Source organism: Gadus macrocephalus, chromosome 6 (genome assembly GCF_031168955.1).
Source record: "Gadus macrocephalus chromosome 6, ASM3116895v1".
Taxonomy (NCBI): Eukaryota; Metazoa; Chordata; class Actinopteri; order Gadiformes; family Gadidae; genus Gadus; species Gadus macrocephalus.
Window position 1 is genome coordinate 2,487,680 of NC_082387.1, and position 19,984 is coordinate 2,507,663.

Here is a 19,984-nt window from a genome sequence, read left to right on the forward strand (position 1 = left end):
AGAACATTGAGACGTCGGCAGGCTCGGACTGGTAATCTGTGATACCGGGCATTTGCCAGAAGGGCCGGTCCACATTTCGGCCCTCCTTCAATCATACCGGCCCCAATACTGATTATACGACCGCCTTACTTACCTGACAATACGGATAACTCAAAGAGCCCAAGAAAGAACCTAATGTCAAATTGTTGCAATGGTGCATCCAGTATATATAGCGCTTCCTTGTCATGCACATCTATGTGACGGTTGGTATATGGTATAATTTTCTATTTCTTCAAACTGTAAAATCCTGTTTCTTCAAACTGTACAATCATTGCAACAAACTAAATTAAAATAAAACTAAAATGCTTTCTTTAAACTAAACTACGATTTTCTTCTTATATTTGGCGAATTTATGTTCGAATATTTTGCAAAAATATGTTGCGGTGCACGATGGGATTATACATCTAACAGCGAACGTTAACGGTCCATGGATGCTGCGGATGTTGCTTCGCTTATATTTTAATTTCAGTGGATATATTTTAAAGTCATGGAAAGAGTTGGCAAAAAGAAGAAAGGGGGAGCGGAGAAGATTCGGGACAAAAGGCAGAAATCTCTACAAGCTGAGGCGTCTGGATGTTTTAAAATAGATCGCTTGTTTGCTGTGGCCAGTGCTTCAACCGTTGCTGCTAGTGCCCCCGACGTCCCTGCTGCTACAACCGGCGAAAATGCAACTTCAACCGACGAAACTGAGGACTTTACTGGAGAGGTTAGTCCAGGCTCCAAGCCAATTGATGATGTCTATGTTGGGTCGGAATTGGAGGATTCCCTGTCCAGTGAGCAGGGCGTGGGAAATGATGCGCATGAGATGTCAGAAGAACCTGAATTACATCGTTCTAGTGCTTCTACTGTCAACGTCCCTTCAGCTACGTCTGAGGCCGAGCCAGCAATGCATTATTTCACCCGCCCTACCCAAAATGAGCTGCCTTTGTTTTTTGAAAAGCACCCAACACCGAACACAAAAAAAATCCTGAATAAGTGGCTGTGTTGCAGGAATGGTACTGAACGTTCCTGGCTAACTTACAACGACATCACACGCACACACACTCTGCTTAGCCTTTTCCTCTGAAGGCAATCCGTTCACAAAAGGTATGGGGGACTGGCGTCATATCAAACAGCGCATCGAGGAACATGAGCGAAGTGTGCAGCACCGAGAATGCGCTGACGGGTATCTGCTATGGACCAGTAGGAGGGACATCGCATCCTTGTTGTGTCAGCAGCAGGTGTCCGCAAGACGCGAACAAGTGAAACAGCGCCGACAAGTGATGGAACGACTCGTGGAGATTGTGAAAGTCATTGGGAAGCGTGGGCTCAGCTTTCGAGGAGGGATATCCGAGGCAGCATACAGCCTTGACGATGCCACAATGGACCACGGAACGTTTCTGGAGCTTGTGATGTTGCTGAGTAAGTTTGACCCCTGCTTGCAAAAACATGTGCATGAATGCATTGAATCCAGCAAAAAGCTACATGGCTCAGGTAGTACTGTGAGGGGTAGAGGGTCACTGGTCACTTTCCTGTCCAAGACAACTGTCAACTCAATGATAGGGGTTATTGGTCGCCTCATTCAAGATAAGGTTGCTGCTGAGGTGAGACAAGCAGAGATGTTCTCCATTCAAATTGACACAACACAGGACATATCTTCACATGACCAGTGCTCCGTCGTCATTCGGTATGTAACTGATTCTATTCATGAGAGACTGATCGGTGTGATCAATTGCAAGGCTTCCACTGGTCAGTACTTCGTTGACTTAATCCAAAATCTCCTCGGACAAATGGGCATCGACCTGAAGCTGTGTGCGGGTAACGCGACAGATGGGGCAGCAAACATGCAAGGGGAGTATAGAGGATTTTCAACTCTGCTTTCATCTCATGCCCCAGGGCAAGTGCACGTCTGGTGCTACGCCCATATCCTGAACCTGGTGCTTGCAGACACAACAGGTGTGGTCATAGAGAGTGCTTCCCTGTTCTCTCTATTAAACGACATTGCCGTGTTCCTCAGAGAATCCCACCAAAGAATGGGTGTTTGGGAAGAGGTAGCTGGTACTCACCTGAAGCGCCTCACACTCATCGGGCAGACAAGGTGGTGGGCCAAGGACGTCGCCCTTACCAAAATATTTGGAGCGTATGGTGTCCCTGAGAATTGTGCATATGTCAGTGTTGTCTTAACTCTCACTGCCATCAGAGACAACACCCACATGGCAACCACTGTGCGCACAAAGGCAAAAGGCTATGTGGAGAATTTGCTGAAATATGAAACAATATTGACAGCACACATCTTCCTGCGCATCTTTGGACAGACATCTGCTCTGTCCAAATACCTGCAGACATCGGGAATGAATCTTGTCACAGCTCATCGCCTCGTCACCGGCACTCAGGAGAACCTCAGAAAGTATGCAAGGGATTTTGAATCTGTTAAGAGGTCAGCAGATGTCTTCGTCGCGTGGGCAAATGACAAGCTTCAAAAAGAGAAGGACTGTGAAGAAGAAGTTGAAGATGCACTGCCATGGAAAAGACCTAGAAAGAAAAAGAGAATGTTTGATGAGATGGTTGAGGATGAGACCACATCTGACAGCAACACCACCTACCAAAACAAAGTCCATAATGTCATCCTGGACACAGTAACAGAGAGCATAAGCCGGCGGTTTGAAAAAAATGGTAAACTGTATGCTGAATTGTGCCTTCTTGACCCACGCTCCTTTGTGGAAATACAGTCTAAAGGTGTGCAGGCAGCTCAGCTCCAGGAGCTGAGTAAACAGCTTCTCAGATATGACAGCTGTGCTACTGCAGATGCCCTTAAGGTAGAGCTGGAAAGTCTGGCTTGTCATTGGGACAGACTGAAGTTGTCAGTTTCGGAGGAATATACGGTGAGAACCAGCACTGAGAATGACGATGATGACTATGGACAGGAGGACCAATGTAAAGGGGAATTCCAAGTGTTGACCAAGGCCTGCACATCATGCAAAAACTGTCCAGTGTGCTGTTATCACATCCTTTCTCGCTACAAATTGTTAACGGATGCTTACCACCTTATTGGACTGGGATACAAATTCCTTCTCACCTTGTCTGTCACCCAAGTGGCATGTGAACGCAGCTTCTCTACACTGAAGTTCATCAAAAACCGATTACGGAGCACTACAGCCCAGGACCACCTGGAGGCATTCATGCTAATGTCATGTGAAAAATACATTTTGATGTCCTTGGATACTGACGAAGTTGTTGACATGGTGGCCGAAAAGAGCAGCCTAATGAGACGTCTACTCATCGCCTAACATGTACATGGCCATCCCTGAGACTATCTCCTGTAAGGTAAGATAAAGTAAACACACACACATTTTTTTTCTTATTCTTATTTCTTAGAGAAGAAAATGAGAAGTTCTGTAAATACATGTAGTTTGACCTGTTCATGAAGAATCTTATTCATGCAACCCACACACATCCACTTTAACATGGGGTGTCAGTATTTGTCAAGCTAAATTCCATTTTTTTTTTATTATTATTTACTGCAGGTTAAGATAAGAAGACAACATACAACATACCCTCTTGAGTCTTGCATTTTAATAAATAGTTTTGAAAAACTTACATTTCTGTCTTTGCTTCTCCTTCAGGATATGCCCCTCAAATAAATAACTATGGCAGTAGTTGGTTTAGGCCCAAAGCTTTCTTATTTCTTTGAACTATGTGAATAGTCTCTGAATATTTTAACATGTATAGCCTAGTCATAGTATTTTGGTCATTGGGCTCCAGGGGCGAAATGAAAATCGCCCCAGACCTCTCCCATTGACTCCCATGTTAAATGCGTTTACTTCACAAAACAGAGCTCTCAATGCATTCTCTATGGCTTCCGGGAGGGCTCGCCCCTCCAAGTCTATTCATAAGTAAGTAAGTGGCTAACGCTGTTATTTGCAGTGCACAGTCGCCATCTACTGACCACTAGTGGTAATGAAGTGCGTGAATGGTCTCGACTTCATAGACAAGTTTTTGACCCGTTTCCGCTTTACTTCCTTAACGCAAACATAATCCATTGCTTGCTAGCAGGACAGTCCGGGTATGTTAAACCGTGTGGATTAATGTGGAATAATTGCAACTTGCAAGAAGCCCCGCGATCAAGACAGCGTCAAGGTAGGCCGTTTGGTTTTTAATTGTGCCCACCGCGACATGTTGACTTCGGCTCACAGGTCTTTCTTAAGTAGGTTCGCTGAAGTTGGTTCGGCTCATTTGCGCTAAAGGGGGGGGGGGGGGGGGGGGGTCGGTCGGTCGGTCGGTCCATAAGGGGCCGGTGTATATGGAAAAATGCCAGGGCCGAAAATCGTTCCCAGTCCGACCCTGGACGTCGGCATAATGAGGCGTTGGAATTACGGAATGGGGCCGGGGCCAACGTCATCTAGCTGGCTTATTACATAGGTAACACATCCCAGACAGCAAAAGAGCGTTGAATCAACGGTGAATCAACCTCCGCATTTTCAACCAAAACATGTTGAATCAGCGTTGAGACCGGGCGTCGATTCAACGTCAGTTTGCTCATACTGTCCATCGTCGATTCAACGTTGAATGGGAGGCGAACGACGACGGCGCGTCGATCCCTTTTCAACCTTTATTCAACGATTATGGTCGAATTTAGGTCGATTCAACGGCAGTTTGCTCATACTGTTCCAGGTCGATTCAACGTTGAATGGAAGGCGACCGACGACGGTGCGTCGACCCCTTTTCAACCTTTATTCAACTAGTGATTATGGTCGAATTTTGGTCGATTCAACGGCAATTTGCTCACTGTTCCAGGTCGATTCAACGTTGAATGGAAGGCAACCGACGACGGCACGTCGATCCCTTTTCAACCTTTATTCAACTAGTGATTATGGTAGAATTTTGGTCGATGTTGGTTCTTCACTCACCGATTTATTTAAAGGACATCATGATATGACTCAACAATTAAATTAGGATTTTAGGGCTACTGAAACTCCTTCAAGGCTCTAATGAATATATGAATACACAGAACATAGGCTATTGTTGTCAAACATATTGTAGCGGCGGCCAAGAAACGCACAGTCAGGCTTTATTTAACTGTAGTTCTGCGCCCCGTACACCCCTCGACGCAGACTACTTTTATTAAAATCCTCTCACATAGAGCACCCAACAAACAAACATGACACAACAACGGTGGCGACCATAATGAACAACAGAACGTGATAACCGAACACTAACAACCCAAACCCAATTAACCCTACTTATTCTAACGAATATAATTATTATTTACACACACACATTCATTCATGGTCGAGGATCCTGCGGCGCCTGAAAATAAATAGAGGAATATTAACATAAGCGGTAAAGGCTACAAAATGAGTCCAGCAATACGACTGAATGAGGTTTGTTTCAAACTACGCCATGCGTCCGTGACTTGCATTGTATGGAGCCAGTTTCAAAGGCTTGTAAGTCTGGGTTTGAAAACTCAACACCTTGTAAAAAAGGTTTTGCAACACTGAAAAAAGAGATTATAACCTGAGAAAAATTCAAACAACTGTAAAAATGATTTGGTGTTCTATTTTATCTCCTTCATCATTTTCACCAACACATTTTCAAAGTATTTTTTTTTTCTCACAAACATGTTTTCAAAGTTCAAACAATATCACCAGCGCCTTTGCGGAGTTTCAAATCTGGCACTGTTCTGACAATGAACATCTTGCAATGTATTTTTTTCAGAAGTGACTTTTTAGCTCTAAACCTATTGGTTGCTCTCGGCTGACGTACATTCCAATCACATTCTTGTCATCGGCAGAGCACTGTCAATCACGCACAGCCCGGTGAACGGCACATACATCCTTCGTCCCTCCCCATGCGGGTGTTGGCGCGGATGGGGGGAGTCTGGGCGGTGGACTGCGACGGTATGATAGTTGTCTGACCGCTTGGAATGTACTGACGTACATTCCGATCACATTCTTGTCATTGGCAGAGCACTGTCAATCACGCACAGGCCGGTGAACGGCACATGTTATTGGAATGTACGTCAGCCGAGAGCAACCAATAGGTTTAGAGCTAAATGGTCCCGCCCCCAGGAACGTTTTCTTTTTCTTCAGACTTTTGACTGTCAGGAGGAGTTTCAAAACGAATGCGCGACAGAACGCTGCCAATATTCACGTGACTCAAAGCTTGCGCCTGTGTGGTCAAATCTCTGAAAAGTCAGTTCTGAAAAAAGACATTGCAATGGCGTAAACGTATGTTTTTAAAAATAAATATTCAACCTTTCAAAACGTATTTCTCAATGTATGAACACCTGTTTGCATAATCCCATTTACAAGGTTTCAAAACCGGGAACCAATTAAATACACTGTTAGAACAGTGCCAGATTTGAAACTCTGCAAATGTGCTGGTGATATTGTTTGAACTTTGAAAACATGTTTGTGATAAAAAGAAAAACTTTGAAAATGTGTTGGTGAAAATGATGAAGAAGATAAAATAGAACACAAAATCATGTTTACAGATGTTTGAATTTTAGTTTGAATTTTTTTCAGGTTATAATCTCTTTTGTCAGTGTTGCAAAACCTTTTTTTTTTACAAGGTGTTGAGTTTTCAAACCCAGACTTACAAGTCTTCTAAACTTTTTTTTTCAGGTTGGAATTATGGCAGGAAACTGGCTCCATAGCATTGCGCTCTCGAAATGCATTTTGGGTCCGTCCGTTAAGACCTGCGACCTAGTCGACCAGAGTCGCACTCGCGACGCTCATCCTTCGAAGGACGCATTGTGTGTGGAACAAGCGTACATAGGCCTACCTGATCGCGTTCATTTGTTCGCCTCCCTCCACCTCCCTCTCTCTCCGGTGCATATTTAAGCCACTTCTTCAGTGTCCCTGAAAAAACAATATGGGTGGTCCCTGGCAGCTGTTTTTGGAGTGCAGCTGAAAGAAAGAAAGAAACAAACCCGGTCAAGAATTACCAACATGGCGACGGTAAGCTGTAACATGGCCATGGCCATTTTTTGCATAGTGCACCAGGCAAAAAGTCAGCAATTTGTTTCCTAACCACAGACCCTTAACGCTGGTGCGCAGTGCAGTGGTTTCACTGTCCTCTCAGTCTCATTTTACTGCACTATGGGTTACCACATCGACTCCATCCCAGTTACTTCTTTGATTACAGAATGCATGCATGCAGGGTTAAATTGGTAGGCTACGGGACGACGCTGAAGTTGGCATCCGATTCGCAGCATCCGATTCGGCAGCTGGTCCACTTTAAATCGGTCCTGATTGAAAACCACTCCACCTAGACTCTTCAAATCTGGACTAAATGATCACAGTGAGGCTAAACATTATGTAAAACATAGTTTCAGATTTGTGAGCCTTTACCCTATTTGTGAAAATGCAATAAAGGCACATTTTAATGCTTTTTAGGGGTCCAGACCGCATTAGAACTGATCCTGATTAAAAACCACTACACCTAGACTCTTCAAATCTGGACTAAATTATCACAGTGAGGCTATACATTATGTAAAACATATTTTTCAGATTTGTGAAACCTTTACCCTATTTGTGAAAATGCAATACAGGCTCATTTAGGGGTCCAGACCGCATTGCATTTTCACAAATAGGGTAAAGGTTTCAAAAATCTGAAACTATGTTTTACATAATGTATAGCCTTACTGTGATAATGTAGTCCAGATTTGAAGAGTATAGGTGTAGTGGTTTTCAATCAGGACCGATTTGAAGATTCTAAGTGGTTTTCAAGCCGAATCGGATGCTGCGAATCGGATGCCAACTTCAGCGTCGTGGCTACGGGCATGTATGCCCGTAGCCCGACATACCACTCGTAGCCAATGCTAGCGGAGTAGCGCGTTGTTACATTCTTATGTGAATGTAGGCTTTAGGTGCAAGATAGCTAGATAGTAAAAGTAAAATAACGTCAAACTAAAGTGTTCTAGTGCTGACGGATAGTCCAAGAGTGCAGTGCAGAATATTGTCAGTGTTAAAAGCATTGCTGCATCTGGACACAAAACTGAGATTGCATAGTAGCCTATGAATGGACTTTTTCTGATTTTACATTAAATAAGCATAGCTCAGAAGACTACCCATAGTGCATATTAAAAAATCGACTTGCTGGTTTAAAAGCATTTATTTTAATCAGTGGTATGTGTCTAATGCTTGTGTGGTGTGACTGAGTTTTGACAAACATACCGAACAGTACATCACTAAGGACAGTGCTTTTGAAGGCTTCCTTGAAGCCTTTCCCTGCCCAGTTGAAGCGACACGCCAGGTTATTTGTTAGGCCACTCTGCAACATCCTTCTTACGGCCTCTTCTGCAGTGTGCCCTCCAATTAGACTGAATGTTAAGATCTGACAAAACATAATAAACCAACAAACAAGTGAAACATTGATAATTATAACATGTATAATTACAATATCTCCCAAAAGTGAATAGGCCTACACCCCTCCCATTTTTGCAAATATTTTATTGTATCTTTTCATAGGATAACCCTCGGCGTGAAACTTTATTATAACTTAAACTAGTCATTATACGTATTGTAGAGAACTATAGATTTATTGTCCTCAGAATATGACTAAAAACACATCCATTAACAACTAAACAGCTGGCCACATAACTGAGTACACTTAATTATGAACATGACCATTGCGCCCATAGTGACAATAAATCTATCGTAATCTACAAACTCTACACAGACTTCTTTAAGTTACATCAAAGTTTCATGTCTATGGAGTTATCCCATGAGAAGATACATTAAAACATTTGAAAAAATGGCTAGGGTTTTGTGAGATACTGTATATGTACCAATTTAGGTTAGGTGAACCTCACTGTTTCACATAATGAGTAATGTGTTAATTTTGTTTTGAAAGATAATTCCTACAAATACTGAGTGATGTAGTGGATGGCTGGAAAGAAGAGGTATGGTTTTATTAATTTACACATATACTTTGACTAGCTTTTGGGTAGTGCAGATTTGTACCTACCATCTTTTGTTTTTCGCAGGGGGTTTCTCTCATAACAGCCTCTGCTAATTGAAACTCCTCCATTGTCCTCAGAGGCAGCTTGATGGACGAAGCGGCAGCTTCTGGTGCTACCGGCCTCACCATCTCTCTCCTAAGCGCCCTCACTTCACTCCCCAGGTTGGTAATTTCCGCTTTCATCAATTTATTTTCTTCCAGCACTTTGGAAAGCAGCTCCACGACTTTAGATATTCCCATATCTGTTCATGTAAGTTACTTATTAGAATTTTTTTCTGGGGTTTGGTGTACTTTGGTGTACTTTCCCATTTCATCTTAATTATAATGTGTATGATAATGATGAAAACAATGGTTAGAATGTTTGTCTCCTCGACTTACCATGCAATAGCTGGTGGCTTGGTTGGACTGTATCTATATTCAAAAGTCATTGATTAGTGTCAAGTGCCAATGATTATATATTTTTTTCAAAGTAGTGTATTTAAGGAAGAGTTTGTAAGATTTACCTTGTAAGAAATTTATATAAATACATGTTCAATCAATACATGTTGAAATTAGGTGTTCTACTGACGCCAAAACTTACCTAGATGTAGTAGCTCAAGTCTCTGGCTGCCATTTGATTGAGCTGGAATAAAAAAATAAAAAAAAGTCATGTTATTGTGTGTAAGTTACAATATTTTAAGTTTTACTTGTTCAACCATCAGTTAGCCTGATATCGAGGAAGTTTGGCTTGGTCCTGGGATGCCGTGTGTGTGTGTGTGTGTGTGTGTGTGTGTGTGTGTGTGTGTGTGTGTGTGTGTGTGTGTGTGTGTGTGTGTGTGTGTGTGTGTGTGTGTGTGTGTGTGTGTGTGTGTGTGTGTGTGTGTGTGTGTGTGTGTGTGTGTGTGTGTGTCTTTACTGCACAAGAGGAATGGCTTTGTATGCAGTTGGGTAGTCCTTCATCCAGTCAGACCAACAATGAAATGTGTCAAAAAAACGTGTTGGTTTGAAGCAAGGATCAACGGGGAAGATGGGGAAAACTATGTATGAGGAACAATTATTGATAAGTAAAATTACCTCTTTGGGTGGTCGATGGCCCAAATAGCCACTCACTATTGATGTCTGAAAAAAATGAAACACTTCAAAACTGAATAAGAGAGCCAAATGGTATTTCTAACATATGTGTTAAACATGGTGTTGTTTCAAATGGTGCTTCAAAGTACCATTTGTACTGGCATTAACCAGTAAACACATACAACATATTTTTACCTACCTGGCCCTACATCTACAGATTGTCGTGCTGTTTTCCTTGGGGGGGGTGGTGCCTCGTCATCAGTGTCCACACCTTGAAGCATAGTAAGTGCCAGTTTAATTTCAGACAAAATGGGCAGTCAAACAGCCGTTTCTGAAATATTTATATTTTAATTTCTAAAATGTTTCATTGCTGTTCAGTTTAACTCTAAAGGTCTGCACCTTCAAAAAAGTGTTGCGGCGGGCCCCTAGTGGTCTGGACTCTTCCAGCTGGCTCCTGCAGGTAGCGTGAGTTTGGCCTTTGGAACAATCAAGGACAGTCATGGCAGTCAGTGGGTAACACCAGAAATATTAACAGAGAACATATACATTTATGCATTTAGCAGATGCTTTGAACTGAAGCGATTTACAACAAGAGGACTAACATTTAAGCTACAACACTATTTAAAACCTTGCTAAGAGTGCCAAAAAGTGCCACTAGTCACCCGAACACTGTCTGAAGTTTAAGTGCAATAGAAAGATGGAAGAGAGTGCATTGAAAGTTAAAAAGTGTTAGGACAAGAGTCATTCTAGGAAGAGCTGAGTTTTCAGGAGCTTTTCGAAGGTAGTGAGGGACGATAAGTTGCCTGTGGATGGTTCAGAGAACTGCCTGCTATTAGCAGCCACTTTGTCAGTAAAGAATGAAGCATACGGTTCTGCTGTGAGGTTTGTAGCAAGAGGGGAAAGGTTTAGTAGATATTTGAAAGTAGAGAACAGTTTCCGGGTGTCAGTTGTATTGTGAATCTTGTCATTGTAACAAGAATTTTTCGCTGCTGTGACATTGTAAGCAAAAGATGATAATAGTTACTGGTATTGTGTTAAATCTGATAGGTTGTTAGTTTTATGCCATTCTCTCTCAGCAGCCCATGAGGTTAGAGCGCATCGATTGAAGGGAGTCGTTTATCCAAGGAAGGGGCTTAGAGGGTCTGATGGATAGCGGGAATGTGTGGCCCAATTCACCTCTGGAGAGGAGAATTTTTTTTGTTTTTTACCTTTTTTTCCTTCTGATAGGGTCTTCAGCCTCTGACTGTATGTCTGATGTTAAACACAGTAAGGACTTTTTCAGGTAGTCCTTTGCCTTTACATATGTTGCTGAAAGTGAATGGCATGCATTAGTGAAATTTAGCAAGTTGAATCTTATAGAAACGTTTTCATATGCAGCATTTTTCCTTACCACAGCTAACCAAGACCCTCACGTCAACGTGCACGTCCCACGCTGCACCTGGAGGAAGGTGGTGCGCGACTGCCTTCTGGAGGCGGTTATGATCGTAAGAACTAGGAGGCCAGAAACAATTCCATGACTCCCCTGCCTCCTCCAACCAGCTGCTTGGCACTATGGTAGTGCTCCTATCTCTGAATTCGACGACCTTCCACACCTGTGCCATCTGTCAATGAGGTGAATGAAAGAAAATAAAAAATCGCTGTGTTTTGAGTGTGAAAAATAAGCCTTAGAAATATATTTGGCCTATATATCAGTCATTGTTGTTATATATAACATAGTGTGTATGTTGCAAGATCAACAGTGATCACAGTTGATCACAGTCTCAGAAATATTTGGCCTGTTAAGCCCTTTGAGACTGTAATGGTGATTAAGGGCTATACAAATAAAATGTAATTGAAAATTGAATCACTATCATAAGTGGTGAGAGAACTGCATACACCAGCTTAACTTGGGTGAAGACGTACTCTGAAACCTGTCGTCTCTAACTACTATCTAAGCCTAACTATCTACAACCTAACTATCTTCAAAGGCTTGCCGGGCTCGAGGCAAATGCCCCCTCCCCAGAATTACCTTCTCAAAAACCAAAAAAATAGAAAGAAAAAAAAAGCACTTCGCAGGAAGAGTATACAATGCTACTCAGCTGAAGCACTCTAACTACTCAGATCATTCACAGCTAATTTACAGCAGTTTGTCACCACTCAGATATATATTTTTTATAGTTTTTTTTTTTTTTTTTTCATTCATTAATTCGATTTTAGGACTGGTGTATTTTATATAAAGAAAAAGTTCAATAACAAATTTTTTTTTTTTTTTTTCTTTTTTGGATTGCAGAAGACAAGGAATTAGGATTGGTGAAGAAGAGGGATGGCAACATAATGGTCTTGGTCTGGAAAAAGCACACATTTTCTGCTGACATCCCCAAGGAGCTCAACCTCAAGATCATCTACCAACGTATGGACCTGAAAACAGCCTATTCGAGAGGAGGGGCAGGGATATGTGAAATGGGACTCCTTGTACCCAAATTGTCTGTAGATGATGAAGACTGAACCAGAGGATAGCACAATGTTTTGGACCAGTCCAATATCCTGTCCTACTGCTATGCAGTTGTTCCCAGTCTTTGTTGACAGGCAGAAATCTGTTGTTACTACCTTTCTGTACTGTTTGGCAGTACTGAATTGCAGAGGCAAAGGACCATCCTGGTGCATTTCGTACAAAAGGGGCTGCTTACTTGGAGGTGGAGTAACAGTTTGAGGCACCTCTGACAGTCTCTTGACTACCTGTTGTAATGGTAGTTGAGGCTTTCGCAACATTTTTTTTACTTTTCCAAGGAAGTTTTCATAAGGAAATGCAGAGACACGGTCAAGGGCACCGAACTGTTTGTACACATCAGCTAGATGTATCACCTGATGAACTGTAAATACAATTTCTCCTTGACCATATAAATCTCCAAAGCTTTTAACAAATGCTGTTAGGACTCGATTGGCAAAATCAATCATGGGTGCAGAGAGGTTGGGGCTGAGTAATAAGAACACACCCACGGAAAACAACAGGAAGTTCTCAAAAATCTCTTCTGGTAGATTGTGCTTTAGGACCACAGGTCCACTGTAAATCATGAACTGCCTTAGTTCTGTAGCCTTCCATCTTTCGATCTCTGTCAGCTCTCGTGGTTTTCGGGCAAATTCAGATGGAATATGGGGACGGAGAGCAATCAGTTTAGATGATATAGCTGAGATGACATTAGATGGCTGTCTTATGGCCAGGTTTTTGCCCTTCATCCAGAAAAGAATGAGTTTTTTTGTTACACCCAAACAGCAGAGGTGCATGTAATCAATGGGAAACTGGGTTACCATCTGAACAATGCCAGTAAGGGGACTAGGTCGCAGGTGGTGATCTGTGTCTGACATTAAAGCAAAGTCTTCGTCTGATCTAAGCCTGGCATTTATTTCAGGATATGTCATTTTATTTTGCCACACGCCAACTTGATTGCACTTGTCACACCCAGAGTACCCATTGTGGGACTTCATCTGTTTCACAAAAGCACGTGCTGGAGCATCACAAATGAAGGAGCACACCATCACCTTTAGAGGTTTACCTCTGAAGGTCAATCCATTCCTCAGTAGCTGGGTAAGGTCATTGACAAATTCTTTGAGGTAGTCGTACACACTAGATGGTTTTCCAGTTCCACAAAACAAACCAATAATAAAAGGTTTTTTTGTGTAATCACAATCAAGCATCGCAAGAATTGGCCAAAACTGAACTTTTGAACTCTTAAAAATGGGTAAACCGTCGATGTTGAATTGTAACCGAATTGTCTGAAGGCAGCTAGGCAAATGGATTGAATTCAATTTTGATAAAATTCCCTTAGCCAATCCAAAATGGTGATATTCACCACCACCTAATGCATGCACAGCTATTTTCTTTTGTGTGCCAAGAAGTGTCCTGGCATCTTTAGGCAGCTCAGAGTGGTGTACTCTCAATATTGATAGAAGAGCGGTAACTGCAACAAGAGTAATGCCAAAAGTTGATGCCCATTGCTTTAGTTTAGCTTGTAAACTCATTTCCTCAGGCTCACTTTCATCAGAGCTGGATAACCCACTAAAATCCTCTCTTTCACTGGCATCACTGTCTGTAGTGTTTTGGTCAGGACTGTTCTCGAATTCTGAAGTTGTCCCACACAGTGCTAGATCTGGTAAGCTAGGGGGGGCATTTTCAGCCTGATTAACTGTACTTAAATGTAATTGCTGCAAAATCTCGTTCTCTGTCTCCCTTGCGTTGGACAAGACTCGCCTCCTTTTACTCCAATAAGAGGCCATCTCTGTGTGTATCGGATACAATTATGAAATGCAAGTTTGATACCTTTTCTGCCGTGAGCTTTGAATGGTCTTCAGTGTCCCATAAATATGCAAATGAAGAAGAAAAAAAACAGTTAGTTTTGATGGCATAGTGTGACAACAATGAATAGTTGCATTTAACCCTTTCACATGCAAGTGAAGAATCCCACTTCTAATAATGTATAGCCTATTAAGGACCTATTTCAGGATAAATATACAAATACATTCACTTTGAAGTGTATAAGGTCCTACAGGCAGCTGTAATAAAACTAAGATATACTATTTATGAGATGGCTTGCAGTGTGCTTATCTGACAGGATTAAAACTGCATTCTGTGTGAATGTGTATTTGAATGTTAACATTTAATAACATGTCGTTTTTAGTTATGTAATCATTTGAAAGTCCCTTCAAGTTGAAAAAGAACATGCATTCTTATTTTGGCCACACCTGGCGTACTAGTAAATCAACTGTGATCAGATTGGTTAAAAAAATAGAGGCTGCGTGTGATTTCAGTTCCGGTTCAATGCATTTGTAATGAGGGGGCGCACTTCTGTGCAGTGTGCACATTAGTCGTCGTTGCCAGAAGGCTGCACCCGACAGCCAAGGGATTTACATGTGGCATAGCAAGGTAAGCAGCAGAATTGTTTCCAAATTAAGCGTAATTTAGAAATGGAGTTGTTGAGTATTATGGTTTCATGAAAGCAAGGACAGCACTCGGTTGCTTTCGCAACTTTGAATCGCCAACAACGGACGTTTCGGGCCGCGCGCCCTTCAGCGTATTATGGCTTCTTCACGGCCATTACACGCTGAAAAAGGGTAACGTCCGTTGTTGGCGATTAAAAGTTTTGAATGCAACAGTGCTGTTCTGTCTTTCAGGAAATAATATTACGATACGTTGGATTCAGCACGCAGTTAAGTTATATAAAGAAGTCTAATTAGTGTGAGCGCGTTACTGCATATATTCGATTTTTTTTCTTGCCCTTGTGGAGGCTTGGGTGAAGGGGGTCATTAATATTTGGTTTTATTTAGTATTATGGTACAATATGTAGCTGGGCCGACATGTCCACGGGTCGATTTCCCGTAGTAAATTGATCATTTTTAATGATTTGGATTTCCCCGCGACGGTTTCGCGGGATTCAGCTGCTTGTCAGGGACGCAGCGCGTGACCGTGACAACGTTATTTCTTGGGAAATGGGACTAAAACGAATATAATGGATGACATTCATAGTATTATTGGTATAAAAATTCCATTACTTGTAGTACAGCAAACGAACAATTTTGTAAACATGAAATCGTTAATAATTTATCAATGTCCTTCTAGAACCTGTCATGAACTTTGATAATCAAATCAAACGATGTCTCGAGCGCAATAGATGTCTCTGATTTAACGGACATTTAGCTGCTATTCTTTGGCAATTTGACATTTTAAGTTGACCATATGAGCAATGTTGTTTCTTAATGTTACTCGTATATGAACGTAGTCTAATATAAACATAGACTACGTTAATGTGAAGTAAATATACACAGCTGTGATAACCGCAATAACTTATCCTGGCATAGCAGTAGCCATAAGCAATTTGGCACAGAGTTTAGCTGAATGTCATTGATGATAAAGCTAACGTTAGTTAGTATATCTAGTTAGTCATCTATGAACGAATATGGTCGAACTAAAGTTGCTAACAGACCGACAGTCAAACATGATCGCTATTCGTGTTATTCTACTTACCAAGAGTTGTATATAATATGAAATAATTAATAGGTTATTGCTGTAAATGTCAGTACGACCGTAGTTGCCAACTACATCAACGGAAGATGAGCATCTTCCCTGGGGAGGCTCGTGCGCCTGGTTCGGGAGCAGTGTATAGCTCGAGCAGTCAACTGCTATTCAACCTGGCGCTCGAGGCTCCCCAGAAACTGGAACGTCAAGGTTAATGTTCGTTTTACCTTATTTGTGTATTTTGCTTGGGTGCCATTTTTATGTTTTTGCCAGGATCAATTCATGTACCCGTCATTTCAAGGTTATTTTCCCTCACAAAAGCTAGAACTTGTTTGGGCAATTTAGTTGTGCAGTACATTATACATTGTAAAAAGCCTGTAGTAAGAGAGAAAATAAAAGACATGATTATGTGTACTGTGGTCAAGACACCCAAGTGGTTTGACATATTTGGTGTAACTGATGTTTTTCTTTTACTCTTGCAACTTTCCCTTTTAGTCTCTGAAGCAGTGTCTCACACTCGAGTCCTGACCGAGGGCCTTGAAACTGGCATGCCTGTTCAAAACATCTCCAGGACAACAAGGTTATTTTGTGTTGACGTGTATTGAATTCTTAAGGGCAAAGGTTACTCTTAACAGGCAAATTCTGTAGAAACTCCATAAAAAGAAATATTAACTCACTAAGACCATTCATGAAACATCAGTAAGCTGCAGTTTGCATAGCCGGTCAGTAATATTTTAGTTCTTGCAATTGCGACTGCTTGTAAAAAAAAAAAAAAATGCAATGATGCCACCAACAATAACCAATACAATGTTGTGCCAGATAACCTCAAATATAATTAGCCTACTTCCTATTTGTGCAAACCCATCGGATACCTTTGAAAAAAACAAAAGTGCAAAGATGCTTTGTCTGAAATTAGTTCCCTTACCGTTTAATTTGGAGGAAGTGAAACAATCACAGGCTTGTGTTATCTGTAGGGTCTCCGTTGTTGTCAACTGCTTCTCGGAGAGCTGGATGGAGAGGGTTTGCAGCGTCTGTATTCCAATTGGTTGTCAGGGTTTTTGCATTGGAAATGCATCAGTGAACAAATCGCCTGCTTGTGCCATCCTTAAGGTCTTCGTTGTCAACTTCTTGTTGGAGAGCTGGATGTAGAGGTTTTGCGACGTCTGTATTCAGATTAGGGCTGCACGATATGGGCAAAATATGATATCCCGATATTTTTTGGCTGACTGGCGATATACGATATATATCTCAATATTTTCTATAGAGTGGGATAGATGGCTTTGTCGCATTGTCCTGCGTACTACGGTGAGGGTTTCAGTGCGCCCTAACTTTAATCCCCCGCCCCCTCCCTTCTCCGTTCCATTTGGGAACATGTTTGGTTTAATTTTGCTTGTTTCGTATATTTTAATTAATTAAGGGCGCCTCCAGAGGGCGCCCCCAACATATTGGATCGGCCCTCCGCTTTTGGGCCGCATTATCATCTAGAACGTGTATTAACTTTTGATAGTCTAACGTGGTCCATTATCCCTTACTTGTTGCAAGACACAGTAGTCTACACATACATCTATACATAAGGTTTCTGAGAACAGCAGGACAAGTTGGCACATCAACATTCACAAACGGAAGGCTTGCGCTACTCCATCTAGGCACTTTGAGTTGTAGCCTCATACCATAATTGAATGCCGCTTCTTTTGTAGCAAGAAGCAGCAAGTGTTATTTTCACAGAAGATGAACACATACCAAATTTTCTGATAAGCATATTAGCTTGTGCATACATCATACGATACTGCCTGCAAATTTCACGGTCATTAGACTGGTCGTCAGTTATGTAATGTTATACGTTTTTAGCCTCATTACATATGTTAAGGACTGTGCCAGGAAAGGAGAAATCAGTAGTTATCAGTTTCTTATCTGCCTTACTTCATGAGCATCAGCTGTATGTGGCCTTAGTGCCTAGATTTAATATGACAACCGCCACTGTTGTTTGGACAGGCGGGTAGACGTAAACTGGCAGATAAATCTTAAGTGTTATGATTTCTCTCATTCATTTCTTATGTTTGCATTTGTGTCTTGCAGAAGATGAAGGAGAATGCGTGCAGTGGGCTGAATGGAGAATTCGTGAATCAAAGGCAACACCATCAAATGCATTATGAAATTAAGCACTATCAGGTTGTCAAGGCTGTAGCTCAGCGGGTACATGGTCCTGGATACCAGATTTTTTTGAAAACTATTTATATATGGAATCTGAATGCACTCTCCAATAAATGCTGCAGTTCTTTGTTGATTTAGGTACAAAAAAAGGCAAAGCCCATTTCACATATCCCATCGATTAAATGCACCTCTGCTGTTTGGGTCTAAATTTTGCCATCACTATTTCTTGTTACGGAGATGAAGACAACTACTTGCCTCTTTCATGCATCTGCTTTGTCCACATCTATGTTTGGGGAATGTAATTTGAAGCCATTCCGTAAGTGTTTGCTATGCCTCATTGTTTATTTTACGGCATACTACATTGGCACACTTGGGATTTATATTTTTACTTTATTCAATTTCTTCCCTTCTACAATGCGGCAGCATAATCATTACTACAGATTTTTTTTCCCCACTTTATTCCACTTTATTCTGTTTTTTGGGCATTTCCTACCAGTGCAAAGATGTTTAAATTAGTCACTGAAAGCAGTGTTCTGAAATGATATCAAAAATAGTTGTGGCCTGAATATGTAAGCATGGCCTTCACATATTTTTTGTAAAGCTGTACATGTCTTTAAAGATAGAAAGACACATTTACATTTCCCAGTGCAAATGGTTTTTTGAATAAGTTTCTGAAAGTAGTGCTTTGAGATGTTTGAGATAACAAACATTTAATGTGTTGGAAATATTTTTGGTCGCTGTGTCATAATTCAGCTTAATATTTAATACATTGTTTCTTATGGCATATTAACAAGAAAATGTCAAACTGGGACTGAATGTTGAAAAGGTTGCTGACCCCTGGTTACTGTATTCCCTCTCCCGCTCCATTACATGTATGTTCGTTTATTTCAAGTTAACTTGTTTTTCTGTGTTATTACAACCTTGCAACACATTTCCATTAATGTAGTTTGTTTATTCCTTAACAGTTTTCAAAAAACACAATCAAATGGGTACTAAAACCTTAATCTTTGTCAAGCCAAACTCTTGAGTAATTATTTCAAAGAATAGGGGCGTGGAAATCAATGAGGTAAGTGGGCTTTGGGGCTTATCTTATGACTAACTTTGGATCTGAACTAATGTGAATCGCGAGTAGATCTCATGGTGTTTACATCGCTTTACTAGGATTTCTAAATTGCAGCTTCTGTGTTTTAACCCCTCTCAAATGCTACTGTTGTAATGGGGTTTTCTTAACCAGTGATCTTTATTGCATTTGTGAAAGCTGTTTGTGTGAGCTTGCTAAAAGTATATAGGCCAGTTTTCCTGCCAGAAATAGTTGTAGCTGCAACATTCAATGGCCATACCTGCAGATTATCTACAAGGATAAGCATTAATTGATCTCATTCTAAAATGACAATCGAACCATCAGGAAAAATGCTAATATTCGTTACAACCTCAATTCAACGCCATTTCGACGTGAGGTAAATTACGTTGAAAATTAGCACGAAAATCATCGTTGAAACAACATAGTATTTTCGACATTCTCCGACCGTCGAGATAACGACTATCCACCAGGTTGATTCAACGGTGAATTTTAGTCGTCTGACGGAAACCGACTATTTTAACCAACAATCAACCCGTTTTCGACGCCCCATTGCTGTCTGGGATAGCTAATGATGCTGCTCGCTAGAGAAGCGACAAAAACCCACGAAATTTGAGAGACACTATCAAAAGCTTCATAACTTACCTGTGTTTTCGATCGTAACATGCCACTAATTTGCTGTTGTTGATGGTTTTTGATTCCGTGGTCATGTAAAAAAGACAGTTGATGACCAATGC

The 19,984-nt window shown here is 41.3% G+C and overlaps 1 protein-coding gene and 1 long non-coding RNA gene across 5 annotated transcripts; one reads left to right on the forward strand and one right to left on the reverse strand.

Moving 5' to 3' along the window:
- Nucleotides 1–4,831: 4,831 nt before the first annotated feature.
- LOC132459222 (uncharacterized) lies at nucleotides 4,832–17,424 on the reverse strand. Of its 3 annotated transcripts, XR_009526153.1 has the most exons (13): nucleotides 16,944–17,424; nucleotides 14,327–14,352; nucleotides 11,423–11,633; nucleotides 11,241–11,340; nucleotides 10,432–10,508; nucleotides 10,232–10,303; nucleotides 10,036–10,080; nucleotides 9,559–9,604; nucleotides 9,361–9,387; nucleotides 8,989–9,224; nucleotides 8,196–8,355; nucleotides 6,802–6,926; nucleotides 4,832–5,325 (listed from the first exon to the last, which is right to left on the reverse strand). XR_009526153.1 is itself a non-coding variant. In XM_060053622.1 (2 exons), the coding sequence occupies exon 2, from the start codon at nucleotides 14,281–14,283 to the stop codon at nucleotides 12,313–12,315; it is 1,971 nt and encodes a 656-aa protein (XP_059909605.1). In that variant the 5' UTR covers nucleotides 14,284–14,352; nucleotides 16,944–17,377. The 3 variants fall into 3 exon arrangements, 1 of the variants encoding a protein (XP_059909605.1); XR_009526154.1 differs by lacking the exons at nucleotides 4,832–5,325; nucleotides 6,802–6,926; nucleotides 8,196–8,355 and having other exon boundaries at nucleotides 9,102–9,224; nucleotides 9,361–9,393; nucleotides 9,563–9,604; nucleotides 16,944–17,345; XM_060053622.1 differs by lacking the exons at nucleotides 4,832–5,325; nucleotides 6,802–6,926; nucleotides 8,196–8,355; ... (6 more) ...; nucleotides 11,241–11,340; nucleotides 11,423–11,633 and having other exon boundaries at nucleotides 12,313–14,352; nucleotides 16,944–17,377.
- Nucleotides 14,692–19,173, forward strand: LOC132459224 (uncharacterized). Of its 2 annotated transcripts, none has more exons than XR_009526156.1 (3): nucleotides 14,692–14,929; nucleotides 16,514–16,639; nucleotides 18,095–19,173. It is a non-coding gene; the product is annotated as an uncharacterized LOC132459224 (long non-coding RNA). The 2 variants fall into 2 exon arrangements; XR_009526155.1 differs by having other exon boundaries at nucleotides 14,708–14,929; nucleotides 16,514–16,598.
- The last annotated feature ends 811 nt before the right edge of the window (nucleotides 19,174–19,984 follow it).